The sequence below is a fragment of the Lampris incognitus genome, unplaced genomic scaffold, assembly GCF_029633865.1.
Source record: "Lampris incognitus isolate fLamInc1 unplaced genomic scaffold, fLamInc1.hap2 scaffold_214, whole genome shotgun sequence".
NCBI lineage: Eukaryota > Metazoa > Chordata > Actinopteri > Lampriformes > Lampridae > Lampris > Lampris incognitus.
In genome coordinates, this window is record NW_026611172.1 from 57957 (window position 1) to 69203 (window position 11247).

Genomic DNA, 11247 nt, shown 5'->3' on the forward strand with positions numbered 1-11247 from the left:
TTAACTTTTAATTGCTAAATGAAGGCTATTTCTTTATCACAATAATAATAGTAAATAATATGAAAACAGTAATAAATATGATAGTAAATATGATAATATTTTAACAGTAATATAATGACGTCAATAAAATAATTATTTAATAATATATAATGTAGTTAAAGTAGTTATAATCATATAGTCAATGTTTGTGATAAACAAAATATTGTAATGTTTACATACAGTACACAGTGTGTCATTACTACCGTTGCTTAAGCCCATTAGACAGTACTGACACATGGCATGAGCAGCATTATTGATTAAGCTGATCAGTGATAAGTGACCGTCTTTATAGAGCAACAATAAAAGATCTGCACGGGGACAGATAAACGTTGGGCACGTGAATATAACGGACTCCTTAAGACCATTTTAATGTCTTAATTACACTTCTTGTCTGTAACTTCCTGTCTGTTGTGTTTTGTCGGTGTGTATATAAACAACATGTTTGTGGGTGTTGAACTTTTTTAACTCATTGCTCCCCCCTGTGCTCCTGTAAAGCTCCTCCCTCTGGACAGAACAAGGAAGTCCCTCCCATTCAGTCTCCAGCGTGTTTTCAGAGAAAACGAAACTGTTGTCTGCTCTTTTCCGTCAGTGTGAGAGAGGCTGTCAGTAAAATGGCTGAGCAGCAGCAGCAGCAGCAGGGGTTGTTGCTGGACAGAGATCAGTTGTGTTGTTCAATCTGTCTGGACCTCCTCAACCAGCCAGTCACTCTTCACTGTGGACACAGTTACTGTAGAGACTGTATAGAGAGCCGCTGGGACAAGGATGAAGAGAAGGGAGTGTACAGCTGTCCTCAGTGCAGACAGACCTTCAGTCCGAGGCCTGCCCTTGTGAAGAACACCATGCTGGCTCAGGTGAGACTGACAGGAAGAGAAAAGTCATTTATAAGAGGCAGATGTGGCAGTTATTGTGCTGCTGGCAAAAGAAATACTCGTGGTCACATTTTAGTAGTTTGTAGCTTCAATCCATTGAAATGTAATATTATTATTGAGGTGTTGGACTAGCCTTCGGTTCTGTTACCCCAGGAGGACAATCCCAAATGAGGTTCTAGATCCTTGGGCTATTCTGTTGATTTCATTCCTATCTCAACTCATTTTACACATATTTTGAATATATGGTGGCCCAGTGGTTAGCACTGTTGCCTCACAACAAGAAGGCCCCGGGTTCGAACCCCAGGCCTTCTCAGGTCCTCTCTGTGTGGGTTTCCTCTGGGTGCTCCGGTTTCCTCCCACCATCAAAAAGACATGCGTGTTAGGGTTCGTAGTCCTGTCTGTGCCCCTGAGCAAGGCGATGGAAAGAAGAACTGGAGTCGTCCACTGCTCCTATACAATAGGATGGGTTAAATGCAGACAACACATTCATTGTGAGAATACAATTCGTTGTAAGAATACAATGTCAAATAAAGTGGCTTTCAGTTTGTTATTTTCATATATGTTCTCCACACTATTTTACTCCTATTCTTATATTACTGTTTTCCCATATCTTATTTATTACTGACATGTTTCTCTGTTTTGTTCCTCACTTCATTCTAACTTAACAACATCAACATTGTAGTGATGTTGATTTTCTTTCTTATCATTATTATCACCATAAGTAGTGATCGTAGCAGTAGTCCATTTTATCATGACCACAGCAGATAATTCCTTTAAGACAGGATTTTAATATTTCAGATTGTGGAGAATCTGAAGACAACAGGGAACCAGCAGGCCTCTCCCTCTGCAGATGTGTCCTATGCTGGCCCCACAGATGTGGCCTGTGATTTCTGCACAGGGACTCGACCCCACAAAGCCCTTATGACCTGTTCAGCGTGCCTGGCCTCCTACTGCTCCACTCACCTCCAGCCTCACTACACTGTTCCTGTGCTGAAGAAGCACAAGCTGGTCTCTGCCACGGCCCGACTGCAGGAGAAGATGTGCTCCAGGCATGACAAGCTGATGGAGGTGTACTGTCGTACAGACCAGCAGTGTATCTGCTATCTGTGCACCATGCATGAACATAAGGGCCACGATACAGTGTCGGCTGCAGCAGAAAGGGCTGAGATACAGGTAGGACCACCACAACTTGTTGATCACCAACAAACAAGAGGCAGTCCTGTGAGGTTACATGCAGAATAGGTTTGGTTTGTATATGGAAAACCTTCAGTTTCTCAACACAGAATATTCAGCACATCTAAAAGCCGAGGCTCCCTGTGTTACCTTAAAAACTGCTGACCGACACAGAAATGCTTCCCTCTTTATTCTCCCTTTGCCCAGCTGCAATGTTTTGGTATGTTTTCTTCCAGAAACGGCTGGATGTTCGTCGCCAGAAAGCCCAGCAGAGAGTCCAGGAGAGAGAGAAGGAGATTAAGAAGCTGAGACAGGCTGTGGAGGATCTGAAGGTGAAGAAAATGGACTCAAGTGTGTGCTGTTGTTTGTCTGGTAAAGTGACAAATGAGCATGTTGGCCTCTCTCCTAGCGAGGGTTGGCAGAGATGATGGATCAGATATATTCTGTTGGCTGAGGAGAGTCCCACCTTGAACTAAATGTTTGCACAAGGTGGTTTTTTTGTTTGTTTGATTTTTAACTTTATTTTCCAATTTTCAAGTTTTTTTTGGAACAGGTATACAAGGCACACGAACAACAACAACAACAAAAAAGAAACATGTAGGAACCCCCCCTCCCCCCAAGGCTCAAAAAAGAAAAAGAAAAGAAAAGAAAAGAAACAAATGGACTATGCACTACTAAAAACGATGGAGCTTTATTCCACTTCCGGTTAAATAGGATCAGTCTGCGTGCTAGTAATGAGGCAAAGTTACCACCTTACAGTTAGGGGGCGGTATGCCAAAGATGGCTGTGTGAAAATCAGAGGTTATGGTGTGTTTACAGATATGTGAGAATACATTGAATATCTGTCCCCAATAACTGTTGAGGGAGGGCCATGCCCAGGACATGTGTCCCACCGAGGCTGGACTATGGCTGCACCTCGGACAGCCAGGGTGTGTGGTGGGAAAGATTCTGGCAAGCTTGTCCCCCGAGTAGTGAAGACGGTGAAGCACCTTAAACTGAATGAAGCCATGTGGTATACACAATGAGGACGTATGTATACGAGTGAAGCTGTCCCGCCATGCCTCCTCAGAAAGCTCTACACCCAGCTCTCTCCCCCATGCAGTCTTTGTTTTGTCCCAGGATATCTGTTTCAATCCCTGGATCAGTGTGTAAATTATAGAGACCCGTTTTCCCCCAAAGGGATCCATCTCTAGAATAACATCTAATTGGCTCCTGGGTGGCAGATACGGAAATGAGGGGAACACTTTCTTGGCAAAACTACGGATTTGAAGGTGTCTAATAAAATGGGATGTGGGTATGTTATGGTCTTTGGTAAGTGTTTCAAATGAGGTGAATGTTCGGTCTTTAAATACATCCCAGAAAAACACCAGTCCATGTCTGTGCCAATGTTGAAATGCCTTATCTAACACACATGACGAGAAGAACTTGAGTATTTGCTACTGGGAAAAGACCGCTGGCAGGCTTTAATCCAAGATGCCTCCTAAACTGGAGCCCTATCCTAAGTGAAGCTTTAACCACCGGGTTTGTTATTTGTATGTTAGGATTATGTGGTAGTGGAGAGGTGAATACCGCTAAAGGATTGGATAAGAGCTCCATGTGAACCCAATCTGTGCCCTGTTGATTCTCATATGTAAATGCCCAATGGGAAAGTTTTACAATGTTCGCAGCCCAGTAGTTGCACAAGGTGTTTTGCCACGTTTTATCTTTCACCCTATCTCACCCTTTTTGTTTTATTGTCTTATTTTCAGCGGTTGAGTTTATTTGCTAAGGGATTTGTAACTATCTATTTAAATAAAGTGTGATACTAACACAGCTTAAAATGCGTCAGAGGTGGAAGAAAGGACTGGAATAGAAGTTCATATTAGTCACATGTACATTTAGGATCCATCTGGTCCTTCTTCTGAAATGAAATGCAGCTTCTTTACCAGGCAGGTGTTTGTGTCTTTCTACTGACAGAGCTCTGCACAGACCGCAGTGGAGGACAGTGAGAGGATCTACACTGAGCTGATGGCCTCCATTGAGAGGAGGCGCAGCGAGGTGAAGGAGCTCATCAGAGCCCAGGAGAAGACTGCAGTCAGTCAGGCTGAAGAGCTTCTCCTGCAGCTGCAGGAGGAGATGGAAGAGTGGAGGAGGAGCGATTCTGAGCTGGAGCAGCTGTCACACACTGACGACCACATCCATTTCCTTCAGGTGCTGTTTACTCCCCAGATTAATTATGACTTGTGGTGTTAAAATATTAGCAGTTGTTAGTAATTAGTAGTAGTATTGAGTAGAAGCAGAATACTTCACAACTGCTATGGTAAACATTGATTGACATGCTACAGTACCAGACGAGAGAAGAAAGATACATGTATTTATGTTAACATTAGTTTCCTGGAATATTAAATTATCTTTCCCTCACACACACACTCACACACACACTCACACACACACACACACACACACACACACACACACACACACACACACACACACACACACACACACACACACACACACAGAGTTAGTTTAGAGACCAGCATTTATTCTGACAGGCTGTTACGTGACGAAGACTATGGGACATTCCCACACGTCACGTGTGGTGTCGGGCTTCACATAGGCTCACATTTAAAATGATATTCGGGGCGACGCTCAAAACGTTGGGGCTGAAGCCCCGGCAAGATGACCTGGCGACGCCGATGGTTGTGTGGGACTTTTATCTTTCATGAAATAATAGTGATTCTTGGTACAAACGTAACTCTTCTTCTGTTTCTGGTTGTTCTGTGGAGAGTTTCAGGAAAGATGGGGAAGGATTTGTAGTAAAGGTGATGAGCCACAATCTGTACTTGGTGTCCTAGTCAGCTCACTGACCCACACAGCCAGATGGAGAGGGTTTAGTGAGAGACGTGTTTGATGAGACGTCCTGTGTTGGAGACACACAATTTAACTACATCCTCTTTCTCTCTTCCTCTGTCTCTGTCTCTCTTCCTCTGTCTCTGTCTCTCTTCCTCTGTCTCTCTTCCTCTGTCTCTGTCTCTCTTCCTCTTTCTGTGTCTCTCTTCCTCTTTCTCTGTCTCTCTTTCCCTGTCTCTCTTCCTCTTTCTCTGTCTCTCTCTCTCTGTCTCTCTTCCTCTTTCTGTGTCTCTCTTCCTCTTTCTCTCTTTCTCTGTCTCTCTCTCTCTGTCTCTCTTCCTCTTTCTCTGTCTCTGTCTCTCTTCCTCTTTCTCTGTCTCTGTCTCTCTTCCTCTTTCTCTGTCTCTCTTTCTCTGTCTCTCTTCCTCTGTCTCTCTTTCTCTGTCTCTCTTCCTCTTTCTCTGTCTCTGTCTCTCTTCCTCTTTCTCTGTCTCTCTTCCTCTGTCTCTCTTCCTCTGTCTCTCTTTCTCTTTCTCTGTCTCTCTTTCTCTGTCTCTCTTCCTCTGTCTCTCTTCCTCTGTCTCTCCTTCTCTGTCTCTCTTCCTCTTTCTCTGTCTCTCTTCCTCTTTCTCTGTCTCTCTTCCTCTGTCTCTCTTCCTCTGTCTCCCTTCCTCTTTCTCTGTCTGTCTCTCTTTCTCTTTTTCTCTTTCTCTGTCTCTCTTTCTCTTCCTCTTTCTCTCCTTCTCTGTCTCTCTTCCTCTTTCTCTGTCTCTCTTCCTCTGTCTCTCTTCCTCTTCATCTGTCTCTCCTTCTCTGTCTCTCTTCCTCTTCATCTGTCTCTCCTTCTCTGTCTCTCTTCCTCTTCGTCTGTCTCTCCTTCTCTGTCTCTCTTCCTCTTTCTCTCTTCCTCTGTCTCTCTTCCTCTTCGTCTGTCTCTCCTTCTCTGTCTCTCTTCCTCTTTCTCTCTTCCTCTGTCTCTCTTTCTCTGTCTCTCTTTCTCTGTCTTCCTCTTTCTGTCTCTCTTTCTCTGTCTTCCTCTTTTTCTGTCTCTCTTCCTCTGTCTCTCTTTCTCTGTCCCTCTTTCTCTGTCTCTCTTTCTCTGTCCCTCTTTCTCTGTCCTCTTTCTCTGTCTCTCTTTCTCTGTCCCTCTTTCTCTGTCTCTCTTCCTCTGTCTCTCTTTCTCTGTCTTCCTCTTCCTCTGTCTCCCTTCCTCTTTCTCTGTCTGTCTCTCTTTCTCTTCCTCTTTCTCTCCTTCTCTGTCTCTCTTCCTCTTTCTCTGTCTCTCTTCCTCTGTCTCTCTTCCTCTTCATCTGTCTCTCCTTCTCTGTCTCTCTTCCTCTTCATCTGTCTCTCCTTCTCTGTCTCTCTTCCTCTTCGTCTGTCTCTCCTTCTCTGTCTCTCTTCCTCTTCGTCTGTCTCTCCTTCTCTGTCTCTCTTCCTCTGTCTCTCTTTCTCTGTCTCTCTTTCTCTGTCTTCCTCTTTCTCTGTCTCTCTTTCTCTGTCTTCCTCTTCCTCTGTCTCTTTCTCTGTCCCTCTTTCTCTGTCTCTCCTCCTCTGTCTCTCTTTCTCTGTCTCTCTTTCTCTGTCCCTCTTTCTCTGTCCTCTTTCTCTGTCTCTCTTTCTCTGTCTCTCTTTCTCTGTCCCTCTTTCTCTGTCTCTCTTTCTCTGTCTCTCTTTCTCTGTCCCTCTTTCTCTGTCTCTCTTTCTCTGTCTCTCTTTCTCTGTCCCTCTTTCTCTGTCTCTCTTTCTCTGTCTCTCTTCCTCTGTCTCTCTTTCTCTCACTCCAGAAATTCAAGTCTCTCTCCCTCCCGGCTGGTTCTCTGGACTCACCGAGCATTGTTGTGCGTCCTCGGCGTTACTTCAGAGATGTGACTGATGCTGTGTCTGTCCTCAGAGACAAACTAGACCACATCATGACACACACATGGCCCAGGATTTCATCTGCAGGTAGCTGAAAGGAATATGGAGTATAGAGAAAAACACACACCAACACACAGAAAAACCTCCCTGTACACTTGCAGTCTCATCTAGTTTATAAACGTGTTGTATTTGTTGTGCTTTTCGTTGCAGCGTCTGCTGTAGGTGTCTTACTGCCACCAGAACCAAAGACCAGAGAAGACTGTTTACTGTGTAAGCAAAACACTGCAACACACAAATACAACAATTATTAAGTAAATGACAGCAGGTTGACATTATTACTTCTGTTCTTTCAGATTGTCGTCCTCTCACGCTGGATGTGAACTCTGCCCATCAACGTGTCTCCCTGTCAGAGGACAACAGGAAGGTGAGGCTGACACCACGAGACTTGAATTATCCTCCTCATTCAGACAGGTTTACTGACTGTTACCAAGTGCTGTGCAAGGAGGGCTTATCTGGACGCTGTTATTGGGAGGTGACATTAAGTGGTGGTGTTGGTATAGCAGTGTCATACAAAGACATCAAGAGATCATCAGGTGACTCAGCATTTGGTGATAATGACAAGTCCTGGAGGTTAGACTGCTCTGGGGGTCGTTACTGGTTCAGACACAATAGTGTAGAAACAGAGGTGTCAGGTCCTTCCTCCTCCAGAGTAGGAGTGTTCCTGGACCACGAGGCAGGTGTTTTGTCTTTCTACAGTGTCTCTGACACAACCACCCTCCTCCACAAAGTCAACACCACTTTCACTCAGCCTCTCTATCCTGGACTTCGACTTTGGGGTAAAGGATCGGTTGCAGAGGTGATGAAGGTCTGGTAGGGAAGATCTCGGTTACGTGTCAGGATTTGTTCTGCGTTTGAAATATATGATTGGAAATAGTTGACGAGTGGAAAGGGCAGAGCTGTCCTCAGAGGAAGACGTGTTTGGTGAACGGGTTTCTTTCACCACTTTCATTTCTTTGTGTGGTTTTCAAAAGAGTCTCAGTTCTTATCCAGGGGGACCAAACGGGCGCTAAAAAGCAGCAGCTGATGGATGTGGTTTGATCAAAGTGAGAGTGAAGGAAGGTTAATTCAGCCCCACACACACAGACTGATAAATAAAGGCAGTTTTAAAGCTTTTTGTAGTCTTAGTAAAGATGCTGGTTGTTATGGAAGAGCGAGGCGAAGGAAATCAAACTAGTGATGATGGATATTGTAACTTCTTCATCCTGCAGCACATTGTGTAGTCAGGATGCTGTTTTCTTTTCATACTTGTCAGATAACAGTGTGAAAATCACAACGTGTGAAAGGAGTACACGTTAAATGGATGTTATTTAGCCACTCACAGCTTGTTTGTTGTTGCTCAGATCAGCAGAATGTGTTTCAGACAGACAGGGAGGTAAAAACATGGTGTGTAAACATCCAGATGGAAGATTGTGTGTGGCTGATGTTTAATAGATAGACGCTGAATGATAACATCCACATCAGAACAGCACAAACCTCGATGGATCAGATGAGGTGTTACAAGACTTCACCCTGCTATTAGTTTACCCCTTCTCTCTCTTCCTCTCTGGAATCCCCTTTAGCTTCACATGTAGGATTTACTGGACTCACCTTATGATTGTGTGTTGTAGAGAAATGTTGATGATATGTGCGACTTTAAGAATATACGAGTCAGCTTCCTGTTTATTGATGGTTTCTGTGTGGTGTTAAATAAAGTGGTGTTTTGTTCCTGATCACCTGTAAATAAAAGCTATGTTTTATTCCGTGTGTGTGTGTCTGTGTGACAGAGAGAGAGACAGAAGTGGTTGTGTCTCACCTGTGTGCATCCATGTACATGTTGTGCAGGTGAACATGTGTGTAGGTTTGTATTAGTGGCTTCACTCATGTGTTAATATGTCCCAGTAACAGCAGCACGTCTGCCATGTTTCCAGTACTGTGGACTGTACTTCCTTATTAAATGTACTTTAATTTCATGTGCTCACATCAGTAAAGACGCTGAATTAGAAAAGTCCCATTCGTGTTTTGTTGTTGTTGTTGTTGTTTTGTCAAGTATGTGTGTATAAACAACATTTGTGTTGGTGATGGACTTCTTAACTCTGTCCCCTGCATGGATGTAATAGACTAGAACTGGATACCGGGTCTAGAAATGGCGCCTGTTCACTCCTATGATATTTTTTATTTATTTATTGAAAGTGGTTATGTATCCCCATAACCACAACAGTATCATATGATATTCTCCATATTGAAAAGAAAAAACTAATATTTTAATAAATCTGCTATACTAATGTAGCGGGTACAAATGTTGACTGCACCTTTAAGACACATGAACGCGCACGAAGAAACGAAAGGCGCGAGAGAGGGAGAGCACGAGCAGCATGGACGGAGCGCTCGTGGCGGATGAGCTCTACTGCTGTGCAGAACGGATTCATGTTAAAACCTTATCAAGTGCTCATAGGCGGTGACGCTTTGGACACCAGTAACGTGATGACGTAGGTGGTTTCGTTTGCTTTGCTAGTGCGAGCGCGAGTATCGCATTGAAATACTGTTAACTTTTGCTATTAGCTGGAGCTGCGTGGCGACGCACGGATAGGCTGGACACGGAGGAAGACGCTGTATGAGCATCCAAGTGTTAGTCTGGTGCATAGATGTCGTCTAGGGCGCTAAAAGTGATCCGTTAACTTTTGGAGAGTTTTGTTTTGGAAGAGCAAGCCTGCACGTCGTCAGTATGGAAGGGTGTAAGGGGCTGGTTAAACAATCCTACAATTCTGTGGTACTCTTTGTTTAATTGTGCCATTAGAGATTCCTGATTGGTTTCTGCCATTTGATAATCTTTCCATGCTAGCATAGCATTGTTATGATGCCCAGGTCTGCTATGTGCAGCAAACCCTCCATTTGTATAAGTAGATTTCTTCCAGTTTTTGAAACCTGAACCTGAAGTAAATGTTGACTCTACCTGGCCAGGTAAACTGAAATGCCTGCAAGCATAACAGAAGGCAGAGTCTGCACTTATGGAGTATTCTAACCAGCGGTGGACTGAATACCACTCACTCTTGAAGCTCCTGTTTCGGTCTCCCTGGAGTGTCTTGGGGAAATGCTTAAGTTGAGGTTGCGCTGGAGCTTCACCCCTGGACTTTAAAATGTCTGCAGAACACCAAAGAATTCCATTAGTATCAACTATTAACATAAATGCTACCCACTTTTAGATTTTGTTTTATATTGCTTTTTTAATATTAAACATGCAATCATTAACATTTTACAGATTGATTAAACATACACTTGTATTATAGTTAAATGGCCTATGTTATACCACTGCTTGGTTTAATTTCCCATTGTGATGTGCTCTTGAAACACATCAAATTTCAGATATTTGCACCATAGACATCTTAAAAACCATCCAGATCAGGGGTGTCAAACTCAAATAAGCACTGGGCCAAAATTAAAAACTGGGTCCAAGTCTTGGGCCGGGTAAAAAAAACAAACAAAACAAAACCCTGGCTTAAATTCTGCATGTTGTTCTTCCCCTCTCCAGATGTAGTATGTGATGTATCGGTATATAATATGATGGAATTTATGCGAAAATAATTTGGGCCTTGAGTTTGACACGTAATCCAAATCAATGATTTGCACACTGCACAGCTTAGGCTACTCTGATAAGCACGTACCTGGAGGACAACCTCTATCACGTGTGCCTTCATTGGTCTCTGGCTGCATGTGCTCTCTTCCAGACTCACTCTCCTCCTCCTCGTGCTCTCTCTCTGCTAATAACGGGACTCTTGCTCCTGACCATTCTGTGTCTGTAGATGACATGTCACTGGCTCCTTCCCTTTCTGCATCTGTAGTAAAGCCTCCACTTGCTCCTTCCGTTTCTTTGACTGCAGCTGACACTTCTTCATCTCTCTCGTTAGCATGAGATGTTTTCTCTGCTCCCCTGTCATTTTCTGCTGTACTTGTTGCCTCACTTCTTCTGGTGCTGGCAAAAAAAATGCATCAACTTTCCTCTCTCCCCCCTGTTATCCTTTTCACTGCGTCATCTTTAAAGAAAAGTTTCACATAACATTAACCAAGTGTAAATTAGTGACAGTATGTGTTATTGTACGTGATATCACCTGCAAATTCACCGTTAGCTTGCTAGTCAGAGGTTAGCTATCTTGCAAGCTTGCAAAGCTAACTGCAGCCCAACTAAACTCAGCTCACTCTGCTCAATTTCCACAATGTCGACACATTCTAGCACATTGAATTAAGTGTGGAAATAACTTTATATAACCTTATCAGTTCAAGAGTCATTTCAAGTACCATGTACCACCAGCTCACCTGTTGCCTTGGTAAGGTATCCTAGCTTCCAAGGGCTTGTCAGAGTGTCGCGCTGTGCCCCAAGCTGTTGACACACTGAACATTCCGTGTGGCTCAGTGGGTGGTCCCTTAAAATCAGCCCATTGGG

At 43.8% G+C, this 11247-nt stretch overlaps 1 protein-coding gene across 1 annotated transcript; it reads left to right on the forward strand.

Annotated features, from left to right (window-relative positions):
- The first annotated feature begins 610 nt into the window (after window positions 1-610).
- Window positions 611-8817, forward strand: LOC130133023 (tripartite motif-containing protein 16-like). Its single transcript, XM_056301907.1, has 7 exons — window positions 611-890; window positions 1707-2081; window positions 2318-2413; window positions 4038-4271; window positions 6701-6860; window positions 6984-7043; window positions 7127-8817. Exons 1-7 carry the CDS (start codon window positions 651-653, stop codon window positions 7645-7647), a joined length of 1686 nt encoding a protein of 561 aa, XP_056157882.1. The 5' UTR covers window positions 611-650; the 3' UTR covers window positions 7648-8817.
- Window positions 8818-11247: the final 2430 nt, after the last annotated feature.

Bases quoted from the DNA above. Each gene is read 5' to 3' on its own strand.
- LOC130133023 (XM_056301907.1), top strand. From the start codon at position 651: ATGGCTGAGCAGCAGCAGCAGCAGCAGGGGTTGTTGCTGGACAGAGAT. The intron at 2,082-2,317 runs GTAGGACCACCA...GTTTTCTTCCAG, and splicing joins CAGAAAGGGCTGAGATACAG to AAACGGCTGGATGTTCGTCG. The intron at 6,861-6,983 runs GTAGCTGAAAGG...TTTTCGTTGCAG, and splicing joins GCCCAGGATTTCATCTGCAG to CGTCTGCTGTAGGTGTCTTA.